At 37.4% G+C, this 19834-nt stretch overlaps 2 protein-coding genes across 7 annotated transcripts; one reads left to right on the top strand and one right to left on the bottom strand.

Moving 5' to 3' along the window:
* The first annotated feature begins 866 nt into the window (after window positions 1–866).
* Window positions 867–15435, top strand: LOC129892585 (uncharacterized). Of its 6 annotated transcripts, XR_008767349.1 has the most exons (12): window positions 867–1768; window positions 2353–2629; window positions 2819–3004; window positions 6516–6668; window positions 6744–7211; window positions 7354–9663; window positions 10343–10536; window positions 10625–10780; window positions 12066–12300; window positions 13281–13591; window positions 14035–14648; window positions 15328–15435. XR_008767349.1 is itself a non-coding variant. In XM_055968162.1 (11 exons), exons 1-11 carry the CDS (start codon window positions 1014–1016, stop codon window positions 14336–14338), a joined length of 5337 nt encoding a protein of 1778 aa, XP_055824137.1. In that variant the 5' UTR covers window positions 867–1013; the 3' UTR covers window positions 14339–14761. The 6 variants fall into 6 exon arrangements, 5 of the variants coding, with proteins under 5 accessions (XP_055824137.1, XP_055824136.1, XP_055824138.1 ...); XM_055968162.1 differs by lacking the exon at window positions 15328–15435 and having other exon boundaries at window positions 6756–7211; window positions 14035–14761; XM_055968161.1 differs by lacking the exon at window positions 15328–15435 and having other exon boundaries at window positions 14035–14761.
* LOC129892586 (BI1-like protein) lies at window positions 15358–16596 on the bottom strand. The gene is made up of 4 exons (XM_055968166.1): window positions 16235–16596; window positions 16016–16129; window positions 15776–15933; window positions 15358–15564 (listed from the first exon to the last, which is right to left on the bottom strand). Exons 1-4 carry the CDS (start codon window positions 16476–16478, stop codon window positions 15358–15360), a joined length of 723 nt encoding a protein of 240 aa, XP_055824141.1. The 5' UTR covers window positions 16479–16596.
* Window positions 16597–19834: the final 3238 nt, after the last annotated feature.

The following is a 19834-nucleotide window of genomic DNA, read 5'->3' as shown; positions in this document are numbered from 1 at the left end:
GTGTCAATCCAAGAATTCAAGCTTGGACTTTTATTCTAGGTATGTGGGATTTCATCAATGGGTATCCTCTTAACCATTAAGTCCCAAAGTAGACCCACTTTTCAGTTGATGATTTATACAAGTTAGAGTTCATATGTATGCATGATTTTGCATTGCCTTTCCCATTCATCTTCATGAGTAGTTTATTTATGTGATTTCATTTATAAATATAGTACGTTAAATAGTATTTTCATGAACCCTCAGTACATGGATATTGATATCTCAAAACCATGTTATTATAATTGAATGTCTCAGATTATCTGTTTCTCATGATTATAGATGCTTTCAGATAAAGTGTCTGCTAGTATTGTCAGTTATTATCAATATTCATTAGCTATTCAAATTATCAGTTTTATCAGTATCATTCAGTATTTTTAGTCTATTTATATTATTCCTTTTCTCCCAATTTATGTGACGCTTTTTGAATTTCGAGATTTAAACAAGCATATCTTTAATCATATTTTTATATATATCTTTTAAATTATCAATTATTATAATTTATAATATTTTTTATTTAGTTAACAAATATATAAATTTTAATGCAAGCAATTTGAAGATTTGATATGTAAATTTTCGATTAAAATAAAAATATTTGATTTTCAAAAAATGAAAAGTGTGATTAGCTAATCCCTATTTTTTTTGGCACCAAGACAGAATATAGAAAGCCGAATGGTGTTGTTTGAAGGCGCACACAAGAAGCAACCGCATGCTGTTCCGCCACGTAAGGGGCACTTTCTGCTAAGTGGGACCCACAAACTCCATTTTCAACCGTAACTGCCCAAATCTTGGTGGCCCACGAGTCCTCTTTTTCAGTCCCCCTCCTGTTATTCTCCACCGTTAGCTTTCTCTACTTGTCTTCGCTAGCTGCTTCTCGAGCTTCTAGCCTTTCTCTACTACTTCTCCATTCACTATTCCACCTTCAACACCAATTTCATCATCCCATTGAAATCTCAATTTCAATTTTCGGCAATACGATGAGTTTTTCATCTAGTACCAGTTATTTACAGTTTCCTTCAACGTTTCAGAGAAATCTCAGTAGAAGAACATTTCATCGTCGATGGAAGCATCGGAGATTGAAATGGAATTGTCATCATCGTCATACAGTTCTCGCAATTTGGAATTTAAATCCTATGCCATTAGAAAATCTATTTCAAAACATAGTTTCTCAATTTCCTTCTGTAAATTCCCTCGATTTAATTGCTCCAGCTCTAGGTTTTGTATCTGGTTTTGCTCTCTACCAATATCAATCGCAAACGTCTGTAAAGCGTCTGGAAACTTCTCTTTCGGACCTCGGAGAATGGATCTTATTCACTAGTCCGACGCCGTTTAATCGATTTGTTGTATTACGCTGTCCGTCGATATCGTTTCAGGATAGTGATCTTATGGAGGACGTGAACGAGAGGCTTGTGAAGGAAGACAGGCATTTCCTGAGGCTAGATAGTGGGAAAATTCAGGTGAGGGATTATGAGAGTTGTGATGAGAAGTTGGTGTATCAGAGAGTATGTTTGAGTACGGAGGATGGAGGAGTAGTGTCGCTGGATTGGCCAGCGAATTTGGACTTGGAAGAAGAATATGGATTGGATTTGACTTTGGTGATTGTTCCGGGAACAACTGAGGGAAGTATGGATAAGAATATTCGAGAATTTGTTGTTGAGAGTTTGAGGAGAGGGTGTTTTCCTGTTGTCATGAATCCTAGAGGCTGTGCTGGTTCACCATTGACAACTGCCCGGTGAGAAATGCAATCTCATTCTGCTAGTAATTATGTGTTGTACTTGTATTGTTCTGCATTTGTTCCGTTTAAATGCAGCATAGTATATATTTTGCATTGCCATCCTGTTATGTAGTGAATGCAAAACTACTACTGTGTGTTCGTGATAATCCTAAGAAATTAGCCTTGATGCAGATATAAAAATTTAGGTTTTAGTTTCTTTTCCCAGTGACTGGTTAATCGTTATTTAGTTTTAGTGCTTCAATCTGGTAATTCCAGCATCCTGTTTAGTTTTCTGGCATCCAAACTAACTAGGTGCTGTCACAGATAATTTATGTTTAAGGATTGCTTGCTATCAAAATAAGAAAGGAGTATTGTAGGTTTTATTTAGCATTCTTCACGGCCTTTCCTTACTTTTATGTGCAAACCTTATTAGTTCAGGAAGGAGATTATCCTTTTTCCTTTATGGAACAAATCACTGGTTTACATGGAAATTGTGATTTGGCTTCTGGATAGTTTAAAAATTGCTGCTTCTAGTTGTGGCCATTCAGCATGCCTCTTGTAATAAGCTAATGGAAGAACAGATGACTACTTTATTTATGTAGGTTATTTACAGCTGCTGACAGTGATGATATCTCCACAGTTGTCCAATTTATCAACAAGAAAAGGCCGTGGTCAACAATAATGAGTGCGGGCTGGGGTTATGGTGCCAACATGTTGACAAAGTATCTGGCTGAGGTTGGAGAAAAAACACCTCTTACAGCTGCTACTTGCATAAACAATCCTTTTGACCTAGAGGAAGCAACAAGAGCCACACCTTATCACATTGCTTTAGACCAAAAGCTCACACGGGGCTTAGTAGATATATTGGAATCTAACATGGTAAAGCACTTTGTCCTTACATAAAGCTGTCAGTGAAGGATTGACATCTAGAGTTTTTGTTTGACACATGCTTAATGACTTTTCAATGTTCAGTTTGTTGTATAAGGAAGTGCTCTGAATGTTGTTGCCCTATGTTTAAGAATACCATAAAAGCTTGACACCTCTTTGACATTTCTAAGATGTGTGCAGGAACTATTTCAAGGTCGTGGAAAAGGCTTTGATGTTGAAAATGCTCTTTTGGCAACATCTGTTAGGGACTTTGAGAAAGCAATATCAATAGTGTCGTATGGATTTGATGCTGTTGAAGATTTCTATGCAAAATCCAGTACAAGGGATGTGGTTGGTAGAGTAAAGATTCCTCTTCTTTTTATACAGGTAACATTTTGTCCATTCAGTAAATGGTGAGTTTAAACTTGTCCCTCTATTATTCCACTGAACATAAAAAAAATCCTTAACTTTGTAAACTAGGGACACCTTTTGTCCATCCAAACTGATTCCATCAAGTTTTAACAGAATACCCCTCCTCCTTCCCTTCCTGCCATCTCTTGCTTCTTAGTTGTTGTCAAAGACCACCACTATGTTTGTTCTTATCAAGATCTGCTCTTTGCAGCACCGTCAACATTTTTGTCATTAACTGAGCGCACTTCTGCAGATTCAGTGCACATCTTGAAAAATAATAGGCAGGAAAAAATCCAAATTCTGCTATGCCTAGTTATTCATTCCAATCTATTTCTTGTCCTGAGTCTGTAGTTTGAAGGGATCTTTAAAAACTAATTGCTGTACTTTGGGGAGAAATACAAGGTGAAGAACAATAGAATCTTCTTCTTTCAGCTCAATTAGCTAGGAGATGAGATACCTGGATGCGGTTAAGGAGTTTTAGTCTCTTATGAACAAAAAATTGAATTTCGAAGACCAGAAGCTCTTCATGTTTAAAGCACCTCCTTTGTTCTTTTTATTTTATTTGGTCAATGCCAAAGCACCTCTAGTTCCCTTGTTACTAAAGATACACACTAGTAGCAATTTTGAAGGTCATAGGAATAATTTGAGTTGCAGAATGTGAAAGAACCACCAAGGAGTTTAAGCAAGAGTAACAAGGCATACAATTCCTGTGGAGAACAGAACCGTGATAGACACTATTAGTGCAAATTGCAAATTGTAAGGTAAACCAGCTTTGAGTTTTCCAAATAACACTAAAAACCCCAATAACAAAAGAAATGGGACTATTCTAGGTAAGTTGTTGTAAAATCCCTTAGGATTGAATAAAAACCACTGTAAATTTTTTGGGAGATACACAGTAGATGGAGAGGAGTTTTATTGGGAATAAAAGTAGAAAAAAAAGAGAAAAAGGGGGAAGGGTCAGGTTTATCCTATTAATACTGAACGGAATCAGCTTGGATGGGCTAAACGTGTCCCTGTTTTGTGAACTAAGAGGAATTTTTATGTTCAGAATAATATTAGATGGACAAATTTAACCGACCCATAACTTAAGGGATGATTTTGATCATTTTTCTCTTGTTTTTGAATTTCATCCAGGTGGCCTGAGAGTTAGTAAAAGAGATCTTTTTTTTTTGGTCAAAATCTTGCCTTCTTGATCATTGATGTGCAAAAAGTTACAATTTGAGCTTGGCATACCAAGCTTTGTACATGATCATTGAGAGCGACAACTCAAGCTAATCCTGACCACAAAAAAGTTACGGTGGCTCATCTAAGTTGCGCGGACTCTTCATTTTTGCTGTCGCACCCGTGTCGACATGAGACAGGGGTGGGATATGTGTGAGATTCGGTCAACCCACATCAGATATTTTAACCAAGAGTCCATGGACAACCCACATCCGATACATCAGACGGGTGCGGGTGTGGGATACGTGTGGGATTCGATAACCCACATAAGATACTTTGACCAAGATACTTTTCCACTTGGTCAATATACATTGCTTCATATTTCAAGCCAAATAGAGAGATGCTAAATATTCAAGCGGTTGTATTCGACTTATGGTAGACAATAACAATAATCTGTAAGGAGAGTTGGTGGAAGGTCTTGAATGACTTTCTTTTCCTTTTCTGAGGGGAAGAATATCTTTATCTTTATAACTATATTTTTATAATATTGAATATTTTTAGCCGAATCCCCTCACCCGTATCCATACCCGGATTCGTATCCCCGAATCTTAAAATTTAGATTTTGCCGAATCTGACTCTCGAATTCGTATCCATCTTGGACACCCGCACCCGAGCCCGAGCAACTTAGTGGCTCATAGACTATGAGGGAGTGTTTTGTCAGTTTTTCCCTGAATGAAGGGTAATTCCATTTATCCAAATTGATGAGCCCTTTCACTTGGTTGGGTAATTCAGAGTGGGAATTGAACACTTGGTTTTCATCAAAACTATGGCTCTGGGATGCTAACTTACCACTGGCTTTTTAGCTTCCCTGAAGCAGTGTATGATATTGAAACCATGGGCTTCAACTAAGTTCTGAAGCTCTTTGATATAACTGCTGATATTCTTCTGATATTCTATGGTATACTCCATTCTCCTTTGATACATTTAGCTGTGAGTCCGTTTCTGCTTGTGCCAGCCTTAGGTTCTTGTTGACACACCATTTAGCCCGAGTAGCATAGCTGCTGCCTCAGCTAGTTACTTGTGCCCTGACCTAATGGAATAGAGTAGGCACAAAGGGTAATCCTTGACTATTTCTAATAAGTCCTCCTCCCCCACATCGACCTTGTATGCAACTTCCATCACTATTTAGTTTCACCGGCAGGGGGTGGCCTTATCCATTTCACCAACGTGAATGATTTGTATTGTAGTGTAGCCTCACATGCATGGCATATGCTCCTCCAATTCTTTCCCAGGTTAGCTTTTCCAAATTTCTTCCAATTGCCTGCAAGAGAGTGTATAAAATGTTAGTAATTATTCTGTTAAGTGAGGGCTTGATGGCTTCAAATTTAGTTCTACATCTAGCACTCCATATTTCCCTACAAACAATAAGTGGTAGTATCTTGGTGATGTAGTTGGTGATAGGGTTGCGTGGCTTGGGATTCCACCAGGTGCAGAGAATTATTTTTAGGTTGATGTCTATGTGACTTATCCCCGTAGGGCCTGAAAAGTGTTAAGTCTTCCTGGACAATTCACCCTCGCAAAAAAGATGGTTTGAGGTTTCCTACTAACTATTCGAGTTTGGTACAGTGCAACAATGACACTTATGATAAAAAAGAATACCTAACCTTGCTACTCTTTCGTTGGTAGATTACTTATTATGAATAGACCTCCATGTGAGGAAGGACATTTTGAAGGGGATGTCTTTGTGCCAAATTCGACTCTCCATGGAGTCATTATTCCTTTTTTGTCTAAGTTAATCCCAAGCTGGGCTGGTAGTGAAGTTCCCTGAATTAGAGGGGATCCAAATGGCTTTATCATCTGTTATCTGTCTAGACTATGGGACATAAGATATGACTTACCACAGGGATTTGTTACCCCTATATTCTTTTGATTCTGTTCTGTATTGTTCATAAAGCTATGAAGCATTGCATGCTTAAATAATCTTCGACCCCCTTGAAGGGAAAAGGAAGAATATGATGGGAGATGGACAATGCCCTGATAAAATAATTCTTGGAGGCTGCAATCTTTTTTGGTCCATTCTGGATAATTTAGAACATTCATTATCTGGTGTCAATAAAAAGGATGGTGTTGCTTCACTTTTTCAAGAGACAGACCACCTGCAGGCTGGAAATTTTCTAACGGCTGCAATCAGAAAGAGAACAGTTAAATATCTGTGTCCAGAACTTATATTCAAGTTTCAACATGGTTTATCTTATATGCATTGTCCTGCAAATTGATTATAAATTGAGACCAATCATGAAATTTTATGGTTTCTTTGATATTTCAGAGTGATGAAGGGTCAGCCTCCTTGTTCTCTGTTCCACGCACTTCAATAGCAGAAAACCCATACACAAGCCTACTCTTGTGCTCTTATTTTCCACATAATGAAAGAACAAATAGCAGATCAACTCTATCTTGGTGCCAACATCTTACAATTGAGGTGACGATCAAAACTGTTATCTGTCATGGTTCAATTTTGCTCCTCCATACTCTCTATTTATTTAATTCCCAAAAGTCTTGTCTGCAGTGGCTCACAGCTGTGGAGCTTGGACTTTTGAAGGGTCGTCATCCTCTTCTGGAAGATGTTGACGTAACCATTAATCTGTCCAAGGATCTAATGCTTGTGGGCGGACCATCTGATACAAGTTTTAGATCAAAAAAGCTCTTGAATCTTCCGAACTCAGATGCTTTAGATGGTTCCTCCCTAGATCCGTCACTGAAAATACATGAAGAAGGAGATATTGAAGCAAAGATTTATTCAAGATTTGGAAGAGATTTTAAAGATCTCCGAAGCACTGGACAGCTACAAGAACCCTATAGCACCTTACAAAATGGAAGTGCTGATGATGCAGAACCAAGAGAAGAGGAGGCTGGAAGTCCTGTTGATGGTGAGAGAGGCCAAGTGCTACAGACTGCAGAAGTGGTCATGAATATGCTTGATGTGACAATGCCTGACACACTAACAGAAGAACAGAAGAAGAAGGTACTTCTTATCTGTTACCTTATGACTTGTGGTAATTTGTTGAAACAATTTGTTTTAATTTTGGAGGTAAACTGAGCCGACTCTACTCATTGGAGAGGCTAGATAACTTTGGTAATAATTTACCTGACCTAAACTGTGGCAGGTTCTGATGGCCGTTGGTCAAGGGGAGACAGTAATGAAAGCTTTGCAAGATGCTGTTCCTGATGATGTTCGTGGAAAGCTTACAACTTCTGTCTCTGGAATTTTGCTCAATCAAGGTTCAAATCTCAAAATTGATGGATTACTAAGTGTTGGACATATTCCAAACGTGACAAGCTCAATGTCAAAGATAGAAAAGGATGGAGGAGTTTCAAATACAGATGGTGGAAGTGAAACTTCTAACTTATCAAATGCGAAGATGAGGGCTGGTGATTTTTCAGATGAATTTGATAAGAACGGCTCTGGCACAGACAAACACTCTCAAGAGCTTGTTTCAGAACCTGAAGCAGTGGAAAACATGCAAAAATCTGTAGATACAGGTCAGTCTCAACCAATGAGTAGCCATGGAAGTGAAGTTCCTGCTTTAGACAATAAGGATACAAATGATGTGGAGAATAACAATCAAAGTGCAAGTCTTTCTGTAGAAAAAACTGCCCTAACTTCTGATTATAGGGAAATTGAGTCAAAAGCTGGAGCTAAGGTTGAGAGTTCAAGTGGGCCTGAGGTGGAAGGTGGCACTGAGAGAGTGATTACTGAGCAATCCAAAGTGCAGCATGATGGTGGGAGATATCAGATGGACTTGAAAGAAGAGATCTCTACCCAACAAAAGGAAGAAAAAATTGCTGATTTTGGTAGTGATCAGAACAAGTTAACATCTTCCCCCCAGACAGATGATAAAACATCACTTGCGGCATCGCCTTCTGAGACGAACGTAACGGAAAATGAAGGTTCTGATAATGTCAAAAGAGAAGAAAGAAGTATGCAGACCAATTCAAATCAAATTATTCCCAATGCCCCGAGCTTTGATGTTTCTCAAGCACTGGATGCCCTGACTGAAATTGATGATTCAACTCAGTTAGCAGTTAATAGTGTATTTCATGTACTTGAAGATATGATTAATCAGTTGGATGGGGCAGAAAGTGAAATCAAGAACGGAGACGATAAAGATGGATTTAAGAAAAGTGGAACCAAGGATGGGGACAATGAAGATGGACTTAAGGACAGAGACAAGGTTCTTGATCAAAATACTAGCCGTATGGTTGTTAACCACGATTTAGATGATGTTGAGAAGAGGGAGAGCAAAGTATGTTCAGATTCCCAAGCAAAATATGAAACATATTTATTTGGTGAAGTTGAAAGTGATACCATCAATTTTCAAGAAAGTGATGGAGAAAGCCACACAGAAGGTGATTCGAAGATTAAAAATGTTGTCCATGGAGAGCTTCCTCCAGGGGATTCACTTAAGTGTTTGAATTACATCCAAAAAACTGTTCCTGTCTATATGAATACCAATTTCTCTGGAGATCCGCTTTACAAAGAATATCTTCGAAGCTATTTAAGTTCAAAGGCTGTGATAACCAAACCATTAGATTTAGATACCACAACAGCTTTGTTTCTCGACTACTTCCCAGAAGGAGGACAATGGAAACTTTTGGAGCAGACTGGGAGTAACAGTGGTGTATCTGATGGTGTTGCAGCTGATGAAAAAAGTCATGCGGAGATGCAGCATGATTCACCTATGAAAAATAATAATATGGATAATGTTATTGAACCATCTTATGTAATATCTGACCATGAATACCAGAATCCTGATGAAGAATGTGTGACTTCAAACAACTCTAATGAGAATGTCGAATTTGATAATGACACCGCGCATGGATCTGCTTTATTTTTAAGAAATATTATAGTGGACGCTTTAAAGGTTGAAGTCGGACGGAAAGTAAGTGTTGAAGAACTGGAGGAAATGCAGCCCAAACTCTCCAATGAACTGGAACATGTTGCAAATGCTATCTGCCATGCTGTAGGGCATGCAGAGGAGCTTGTTTCATTTATAAAGAGTAAGGACCGTACTTCAGAGAAAGTGGGTACACTTCATGCAGAGCATGTTGTACATGCTATTTCATCAGCAGTTCAGGGAACTAGTTATTTGAGAACGGCATTGCCTGTTGGAGTTATTGTAGGCTGCAGCTTGGCTGCTTTGAGAAAGTTTTTTGATGTATATGCAGAAGAAAGAAATGGCCAGAGCAAAGAGTTGATCCTTGATGAAATAAGTGAACTAGAGAAAGTAGATTCTATCCCAACAGCCAACAAGAGGATTGATGAAATGCGTCCTAATGGACAAGTGTATGGATTGCAGAGTCCATCTTGCCAAGTTGAGGGAGCAGCGGATTCAGAAAATTCAGACGGAAATTCTATTATGGTTGGAGCTGTTACGGCAGCCCTCGGAGCATCGGTACTGCTTGCCCATCAACAGGTAAAATCACTATAAAAGTTGGCTGGTTGAGTATTATTTAGAGAGGGTTGCGATAACTGACAACCTTACTTATTATTCAACATTATGAGTTATCACCTGCCTTGCATAATCCATCTAGGCTAGTTCTTGGCATGTTTGAATCTCTCATTCGTTTTTCAAAATCGAAAAACTACTTTTCCACCATTTTGCTGTAGAGATTGACCAGAGATCTCAATTGAATATCTTTCTTTGACACATGTTTTACATTCTTTACCCCATGAAAGAAGTGGGAGGGCATTAACGATAACCTCTATATAGTGGAGTGAACTCATGAACTGGGACTTAGCTATCATATTTTTGACATTTAAGAACTGATTTTCATATTTTTAATTGCCTGAAGAGACCAGAGTCTACCTTCACCTTCAACAGAATGCAATGAATATTTTGGACAAAAATTCAATGGAATTTTATGTTGTACTGGCTTCTTAGCTTTGGGGTAAACCATCTGATTGTTTCTTTTTCAGATGTTTTTTTTTTTTGGGGGGGGGGGGGGGGGGGGGTGATGGGGTGTTTGGATAAGGAATATTTTGATGCTTAACAGTTAAAGGAAAGCTAAGGTTTTATACTGCCCATATCTTAATTTATCTGTGCCATGTTTTTTCTATACGTTCTCTAATAGATCATATGTATGTGCTTAAAGGATGCTGAAACTTTTGAGGGTTCTTCCAAGACCTTTGAGGATGAGAAAAATCAAAGCAAAGAAGTGGTCAAGGTTGATGAGGAAACAATTGATAAAACTAACAATAACATAGTCACAAGCCTTGCTGAGAAAGCCATGTCTGTAGCTGCTCCTGTGGTGCCTATGAAAGAAGATGGTGCAGTGGATCAAGAAAGGTCGTATAATCTTCACATCATGCCTTTTTTTTTTTATAACTGCAAATTGTTCTCAAAATCCACTTGTTATCTTCTTTTTCTTAAATAGGCTGGTGTCGATGTTGGCGGAATTGGGACAGAAGGGTGGCATTCTGAAATTGGTCGCAAAAGTTGCATTGCTTTGGGGTGGTGTACGAGGTGCTATTAGTCTAACTGACAGGCTCATCTCATTTCTGCGCATTGCTGAACGACCTTTGTTCCAGAGGTAAGATATTGCATCATTTTACTATAAAAAGAAGTATTGTGGCTTTTATCTATGTTCTAGGTGCGGGATAAAAGAATTAACTACGCATATTGATAAAATCTTTGTTTTAAAGCAAATTTCATCTCTCAATGATTTTGTTTGGCAGTTCTAATGTTGTGATTAAAGGAAATAATATGAATCTTACTGAGAAAGGAAATAGTTTGAATCTTTTACTGCAATAACTAAAGGAATGTTTCAGGATTAAGCGACACCTTTTCTCCAAGAATGGCAAGAAATCATATGTCGTCTGTTTGTTTCTTCTTCTTACTCTTCTACATGGTTCGATGCTGAAACTGATGTGATGATAGGCGAAATTTGGACCTTTGCTCATAGTAATTGGCATTGGTGGGTTTAGACCTCATTGAATAGATACCTCCATTTGCATTAATGACTGAATTACTTTAGTGATTACCTTTTATGGCTTCTGTCATACTTTTACCTATTTCTTTAGTCTGGATGAGAACATGAGTGAAGGAAATTCTGGTCTCCGGAAATCACCCTACTTTTACCTCTTTCTTTAGTCTGGATGAAAACACAAGTGGAGAAACCTCTAGTCCTAGCATTCACCTTCAGGGTGATTTTTTTTTTAATAATCAAGAAACAGCCTTCTTCATCAAACTAGCTCTTTTCTTAATTGAGCCTTTGTCTTGGGAATGTGGGGAACTTGGAACAAGTAATTATGTAGTTTACCTTCTGGACTTCTGTTTCTTAACCACATATCTTTGTTTGACCTCCCTAGTGAACAGCAGCTCTTTGATGATCTTCGTCATTCTTTTTTTTTTTGGGTGGAGAGGGTGAGGGTGGGGAGGGGGCTGGGATGTACTGTATTATAAGATTCGTTACTATTACTTTATACATTTAAAATCACTACTCTTAAAATGTGAAATAAACCAGCACTAATTCACTTAAAACAAGCAGAGATGTAGCTATTTCTTTACAGATCTTCAATATCACAATTGGGATGGTGCAGTTAATCCCGACATGCCGTAAACTTCAGACCCTCTTTCAAGCAAGATTTTTATCCATCTTTAGATGCTCCTATAATTTAAAATTGCAGGATCTCAGTTTCTTTTCAAGAGCATGAGGTCACTGACATGTTACTTTCGTGAGTAGAGTCAATGGGGCCTTCATTCATTCTGCAGATTTTAGCTGTGTGTCAAGAAGTTTATAGACTGATCTCTCTAGCATTTCACTCAGCTTGACATGCTATTATACTGATGTTGCTTGACTCTGGAACTTGCACCAGGATTCTTGCATTTGTTGGTATGGTGCTTGTTTTATGGTCACCAGTGGTCATTCCATTTCTGCCCACACTTGTGCAAAGTTGGACAACACAGAACCCATCCAGGACTGCTGAGCTCGTTTGTATTATTGGCCTCTACATGTCTATTTTCTTACTAGTTACTCTATGGGGCAAAAGGATACGTGGCTATGAGAACCCGCTTGAGCAGTATGGGCTAGATATGACTTCAATACAGAAGGTAAAAATTCCCTTTGTTAGAAGTCAACTAATGCTTTGAAGTTGATGAAGTAATAACTTCTTGAAGAAGCACCTTGCCTATCCAAGTCTCTCTTTGTTCTCTAATACTGTAATTATGATTTAGAAGGATCATCAGATATTTTTGTTTTACAGTGAACAAGACTTCTTCCTTTTCTTCTCTCTAACGTCTCGATGCTCTTCAATGGGATCTTATTACTCGATTGAGGTTGAGATTATCTTACACTGTTAAATTCAACACCAAATACTCGTTTTCTTGTTTTTTGGAATGCAATGAAACACATCAGCCTAGGAAAGTATATGGCTGGAAAGTATCTGGAATAATCATACTTTCATGGTTTTTGTTACCAATAGATATAGGAGAGTAAGTTCACACTCTTGCAGTTTAAGCATTTCAATTTCCATTTGTTACAATCTGACTTACATTTAGCACTTATTTTCATTTTAACCCATGTAATTAGGTGTGGATGCCTAGGTATAGGCCTTGTATGTTGTTGCACTACTAAGCAATGCCAGATATCTTGAACAAAAACCTAATTTTCCTTATATTTTCCTTCTTTACTTTATGCCGTTTTCTTCTTTCTAAGCTTTCTTTGTTTCTTCATTACAAAAATGCACTGTCGCATTGAGCACAATCCAGCTCATTTGAAACAGTTCTCATCATATATGGTAATGAAATCATATCTTTAGCATTAATTTTTCCATCAAGACATCTTTTTCTTTATTTTCCCCTTTTGTATCAATGGTAACAGGGATTGGATGAGAGAGAATCTTGTTTAGTACCTCAAATTCTGTTTTGAGCTTTAATCATGAGACCATAAAATGAGTTATGCTGACATTCTTCGAGTATCAGTTCATGATGTTGGCCTTGAATATTTATATTTCTCTAAATAACATATTTGAAGCTTTGAAGGATAATCTATTTTAATTGCATTACTCAGATGCTGCCTGCCTTTATTGCAGGTACGGAGTTTTCTGAAAGGTTTATTTGGAGGAACCATCCTTGTTTTGCTAATATATTCTGTGAACTCCTTAATTGGCTGTGTTGATTTCTGTTTTCCCATGGCTCCTCCAACCTCATCAGCAGCTTTAACCTGGCTAAAGGTGTATGGTCGGATATTTGTTTTATTTGTTCAAGGACTTGCAACTGCAACAGGTGTTACCACAGTTGAGGAGCTTTTTTTCAGGTCATGGTTACCTGATGAAATTGCTGCTGACCTGGGATATTATCGTGGAATTATAATTTCTGGACTCGCATTTGCTTTGTTTCAAAGGTGCACCCTCATCTGATCTGGCAATGCATTCAAGCTTTTGACATGGATCTATGTAGCATTGTAGCCTGAGTTTTTAGGTTACTTGTCCTTCAAGCTGCCTATTTTTTTGCCATTTCAGCTTCGATCATCTGAGGAAAAATTCATCATTTTCTTCAAGCTGCTTTTTTTTTGATATTTTGAAACTTAAGAAATAATTAAATGATTGAATTAGGGTATCCTGAGAATCTTTTCCCTTTATTTGTTTAATTCTACTTAGTGCTCTTTTGTCTTGCATACATGTGCCTCCTGTCAATCTTGACTCTTCGGATGTACCCTCTCGGGCCTCATCTCACTCCCAAAAAGTTCTCTGTATGATAGATTGCTTTTCTTAATGCTTTTCTTCCACTATGCAAATGAATTTTCAGCAAAGTGATTATGTTTCATATTCTAAAATTTCTTTTCAGGTCACCTTGGGCAGTGCCCAGTTTGTGGCTATTGTCACTGGCTCTTGCAGGTGTTCGACAAAGAAGCCAAAGCCTCTTCCTTCCAATTGGGCTGCGTTCAGGGATGCTGGTTTCTAGTTATATTTTACACACGGGGGTGTTTTTGACTAGTCGACCCAAATTCCCTCCATGGTTCACGGGGTCTTCTCCAGCTCAACCATTTAGTGGAGTAGTTGGCCTTGCATTCGCTTTGTCACTGGCAATACTTCTGTACCCTGGGGAGCCTCTTCATAGGAAGAAAATAGCCAGGAAAATCAAGGAATGAAATGTATGTAACTTTCTATTGGCAAGATTGGTTAACATGTAGCCAAAATACAACCTGCTTCTTTAAGGAAGCTGAAAATGTTGGTTGCTTTTGCCGCTTGTCTGGTACATACTCCAGCTTGCTTATATTAGAAAGAGCAACTGAGATCTTTGTACTGAAGCAAAAACTGTGGCAGTGGATATCACCAGGCAGGAAGCTCTCCTCAAGTAAAGTTGTTTATAAGTGTACAAATGAGGCAAATTTTGTAGCAAAGTGAAGTGTAAATGGGAATTTCAAGAAACCTCTTTATTCCCACCTTATACCTGTTCATGTAAGTTGTCCTTTTCGACTGCAAGGAAAGAAACATAAATTATTTACCACTGAAGTTGTACAAACTAGAATAGCAAGTTGTTCACTCTCTAAAAGTATCTTCCCTTTCCTGCAGATACTTTCAGTTTTAGATTCAGGGTGTGCTTTGATATCCTGAAAAATATTTTTATGGAACACAAGTGATTTTCTTACTAAGCTTTTTGTGTTTGGTCACTAAATAAAAAAAGTTAATTGTTTCAAGAGCATTTGTATGTAAGTAGGAAAACACTACGGAGGTGAGGGTGGATTGAGGTGGTTAAGGGATGGAAGGGGGTAGCGGCGTTGGGATGCGGAAGGAGACAATGAGTTATTACTTATGAAGCATGTTTTCTCTACTTCCACTTGAGAAGTCATTTTCTTGGAGAAAATATTTGGGACATTGGCACATGGACCAGTGCTAAATAGCTGTTGGCACATATATTCCTAGTAATGCAAAATAATGTTGAATAACTTAGGCCCATGATATCAATTGTGCACAGTATCCATGTCGCCAAAAAATTTCGTTGCAAAGTCTTCCAGCACATGTATTTAGTTTAAAATTACTGGACAAGAAGACCCATGCATTTTCTCTGTCAAGTAGCATTAATGAAATTTTATTGTGGAAAATTAAGTTCACCTTGACAATAACAATTTGTTTACAGAATATTCCCATTGATGAAATGTGGAGGTAGCTAGTTGTTTCGGGGCCTGAGCAATTGCAGAATGTCTAGGAAGAGGTTGAGAATGTCCAGGTAAAGATTGACAGATGCCCAGATGTACTGATCATCGGTGAACCTCTTAATCAGCTTGTACGTATCATACACAATATACGCGCAGAAAACTATAGCACTTATTGCGCAGTAAATGGAACTGGCTGTTGATCCAAGAGGGAAGAACAACTGCAAATTAAATGGGCAAAGTCAGATCAGATACAATTTATGTGGCCTTTTTTCATATTTCAAGATTCAAATAATATTTTCTTGTATTTTAAAAAATTTAAAGATTTCATGTCGGAATTCAAAATTAAAATTAAATTGTTTAGACTATCAAAATCCAAATGTATGAGATAAATTGGGAGAGAGAGAGAGTATATGTTACTCGGAGACCAACCTGCATAAATCCAGTCAAGACAAGTACAAAGAGGCTAGCAAACAGTATTGGACCCAAAAAGCTGAAGTCCTGGCCTCTCTTTGATGCCCAAAATGTATAACCAGTAAGAGCTAAAACTACAGCTGATGTCAAGATCAAGGCTTCAAGCACAATTCTTCCTGTAATTAATATAATATAATTGATTCCTATTAGCAAAATTAATTATCCAAACATATAAGTATATAGCTTCAAAATACTCACCTTCTGTATTAGCACAGGCTACACCAACAGAGATACTCAAGGAAATAGTGAAGAGGCCAAGGAAAACAAAATTCAACGGATACTTTTTTCGATAGAAATACAAGGGCAACAACACTGCACAAGAACAAAATTACTTCCTTTTTTAAAAATGGACAGAAAAGGAAAGTAAGATAAACTAAATGAATTGAATGTATGTTCCACCCGTAGACATGGACTTACATAAGAGAGGTAGAATGAGGAGAATGAGGAGGATGGTTTTTCCATGAAGGATGTTGTTAACGGGAGTGTAAAGGACGGTGACAGCGGAGACGATGGTGGTTAGGAGGATCTGAGAGGCGAGGATATAGTAAACTTTGCGAATAAAACCCCAACGCAGCTCATTTTCCTCATTTCCAATGCCTGGATACAGAAGCAACGACGACGTTATACTTCCTTCTTCTACGTCACCTTTCACTCCCAACATTTTTATTCCGCTAGCTCTTCCTTTCTCTGCCTGGAAGGTGATTTATTTGGCTAGTTTGGCCTCTTACCATTCATGATAAAGTCTCTTGTTTTAATTATTTCATTGAGTTAACAATTATTGACTCCTCTCTCTCTGGCTGCTTTTATATATAGTTGCAACTTGCAAGTCAAATGAAACAAGTAGGTCCTTAATAAAAGCTTAATATAAGCTCACTAGAAATCTCGTCCCCGGTGGCTTCAGGGAGAACATGATCTGTATTTCTTTATTTCGAGATATTTTTTTCCCACTTGAACATATAATCAAATATAATATACAGTAGAAACAAAAGGATTTAAGACAAACGTGTAACTTTTCATTTTAATTTAATTTTCTTTGTTCAGTTAACAATTGGAGGGAGATAGAGGCCTCCTTTGCAATTTGCAAAGATTATCCAACACTTGCTCAAGTGAATTTTTTTTTTTCCAACTTTATCTTTTGAAGAGAGTACTCGAATTCTTTCTTTCACGTTGTCGAGTTTCCAGACACATTTCATTTTGATCAGGTTGAGGCTTTCACTCCATCCTACGATGAATTAAAGGACAGTGGAATTTCTTGCTAGTTTTTGAAATCGATATATCCGAGTCATAAAATTTCTCAATTCTAACACTATGTACTTATTCAATAGAACGGACGTGTTAGATCTTACAAAATAATTTTGTCATATCCATACTAATGCTATCAATTCGATCAACTGTAATGACCCTTGTGATTGCTTTGAGTATTAGGATCATGCGATTTATGACTTATGGAGACGGATGCCACGAGTCCGGAGAGACCTGTAAAGCAGCATTGAGTATTGACCCCACAAGCATTAGAGACATAATGAGGATCATCAACTTGATAAGGTAGGGGACTATAAGAGTCATCAACATTAGAAACATGGGGGCGGAGCATGCAAAGGAGAACCAACAAGAGAATTCACTGCATCAAAATTATTAACCAAAACACAGAAATTGACAATAAACCATACCAATTTATAGTAACCAAAGTGAATGTAACAGAATTTGACATTACCTTTGGTATTCTTATTTATGAAAAATTCCAATGCCTTCTTGATCCTCTTCTTACTCAACCTCGACATATGGAAAACATATTTAGAATGCTTCCTTGGTTTTCTTCTCATATATTATGTGAATAGAAACTAGTTCTTGCTCAACTAATGCCAATCTATTTTCAGTGAAACTAGAACCACATCCACAATGTTGCACGTCTCTTTACCCCTGGGGAAGGGGCTCATATCTTGATCATGTTCTTCTGAAGAACCACATTCAAGCTTCTTTCTCACACGGAATTGATCAGAATCACCAATCTCCCTCTTTATATTCTGGTCCCGTACTTTGTTGTCATAATCTAGACGATTTACAATGTAGTCTTTCCTTCTCTACATCATCAGGGAGTAGAAAAGATTTCATCACATCAAATTAACGCAAACAACAACAAAATCAGAATAAACAATCTCCAATCTAATTTATAATAGATAATCAGAATAAACAATCACTTATCTAAGTTATAATATAGATAAATTAGGAGTAATGATCGTCAATAAAACTAAATAATATTTTGTTTATGATACATTTTGAAATACAAACACAGAGGGAGAGAGGCCAGTGAGAGAGAAAGGAAACGGGTGAGAGATTTGGTGTATTCCGGATACATGTGAATTACACCAGGTACATTTTAAATACATTTTGAAATACATATGCATAGAGAGAGCGGCGAGCAAGTGTCCGTGTATCTCAGATACATGCAAATCTATTTGGACACAATATATCTAGAATACTAAAAAGTTTTCTTTAGATATAGGAGAGAAGACACTATCCCTAGAACACACAAGAGAATCACATTGATCTTCGATTCCAAATCGGATGATTCAATTGGCTTCAAAACCTTATAACTTTAATCCCTTTTTGTCTTATGATCCGAGAAGGAACACTTTCTCCTTTTGATTTTGCGGGATAAGCGATTCCTGGTCACGGGAGATGACATTTGGCCTTGAACTCCATGAAGCACCAATATCCTATAAAGTAGACAAATTAGGAAAATTGTCCTTGTGCCTTTCAATGCCTATCAAATAACATTAATCCTTAGCATGCCACCACTTTGAGTCTTAAGTTTTTCCTTTGGAAAACCACATCTTAGTCAATACCCTTCTAAGTGTTTCCATGTTGTCACGACTCAAGCTATCCCGTAGACGTGACACATCCAATAGGATCTTGAAAGACCCTAAACAAGCCACTTGACATAAGAATGACTCTAAAATAAACAACATAAGAAAGTAATTTGAAAGCGGAATGTAAGTCTCAAATAGTAATCTCAACATAAAGAGAATCTGAGTATAATAATTGATAAAGCGGAAATCATACTAAGTCTGACATAGACTCTACTATCATAAGTATGGCATAGGACAAGCCTTAGCTCACGAAATAATCTAAAAACTGAAAGAAGTCTAAAAAGGCATAAAAGAACTCATAATATAGCCATTCCCTCGAACCATTAGGACTCACCAAAGCAGTGTACACTGACATGATCAAATACTAATTGCAGGCATAAGATGGAGCGTTATGATCTATATTAAAATATAATATAGGCAAAAGAAGTATGAAGTCAGTACTATGGAATGTACTGAGTATGGAGAATGTGTAATATATGATATAAAGTATGATAATGCAATGACCAAGCTTAAACATGACATAATATGAGAAATCTGATTTAAAACATAATACATGATCAATGCAATAATTGCAAGAAATCATAAGCTTGGCATAACATAATTGTGAATCATAAGTTTTTATGAGAGATACCGTTAACCGATATAAACCATGTAAGCTATAAAATAGAGTCCAGTGTCTTTCCCATACCGAAAAGAGGTTGTCCTACTTTTCATATAAGGACCATGAACATGAGCTATTTGTGGATCCACTAGCTAAGACCAATTAAGGCAAAGTTCTATGGGGCACGTAGTTTTAGGACTAGGAAATTGCTACTAAAGAACTCCTCCTCTACTAATGGTTGAACTTTCATCCCAAAGTCGACTCGGTTCTAAGTAAACTCTCAACGAAATATCATATATAAATATGAACATATCATAGTCTTTGAGAAATGGTAAGAATTTAGTAATACCAAGTTCATCATAACATAGTTGAATCATAAGAATGGCTCCTTAAACATATCATGATTTCATAACATATTCATAAAAGACACTTATCTAAATAATCTAGATCATATAAATTGCACTTCAATTGGAAGTGGATTAATCTTGGAAATCTTTCGTAATGAGAATACTTCACTTTGAAGCAACCTTGTTTCATGAAAACATA

Source organism: Solanum dulcamara, chromosome 6, assembly GCF_947179165.1.
Source record: "Solanum dulcamara chromosome 6, daSolDulc1.2, whole genome shotgun sequence".
Taxonomy (NCBI): Eukaryota; Viridiplantae; Streptophyta; class Magnoliopsida; order Solanales; family Solanaceae; genus Solanum; species Solanum dulcamara.
The sequence above is the reverse complement of the archived record's forward strand: the minus strand, read 5'-3'. Positions and strand labels throughout refer to the sequence as shown.

What these genes read in the sequence shown, in the direction of transcription:
- LOC129892586 (XM_055968166.1), bottom strand. Translation starts at nt 16,478, where the DNA reads ATGTTGGGAGTGAAAGGTGACGTAGAAGAAGGAAGTATAACGTCGTCG. An exon ending in CCTCATTCTACCTCTCTTAT is followed by an intron (nt 16,130 to 16,234) that starts GTAAGTCCATGT and finishes GTTCTTGTGCAG; the next exon opens with TGTTGTTGCCCTTGTATTTC. An exon ending in AGCCTGTGCTAATACAGAAG is followed by an intron (nt 15,934 to 16,015) that starts GTGAGTATTTTG and finishes TATTAATTACAG; the next exon opens with GAAGAATTGTGCTTGAAGCC.
- LOC129892585 (XM_055968161.1), top strand. Translation starts at nt 1,014, where the DNA reads ATGAGTTTTTCATCTAGTACCAGTTATTTACAGTTTCCTTCAACGTTT. An exon ending in GCCAACATCTTACAATTGAG is followed by an intron (nt 6,669 to 6,743) that starts GTGACGATCAAA and finishes AATTCCCAAAAG; the next exon opens with TCTTGTCTGCAGTGGCTCAC. An exon ending in GAACGACCTTTGTTCCAGAG is followed by an intron (nt 10,781 to 12,065) that starts GTAAGATATTGC and finishes AACTTGCACCAG; the next exon opens with GATTCTTGCATTTGTTGGTA.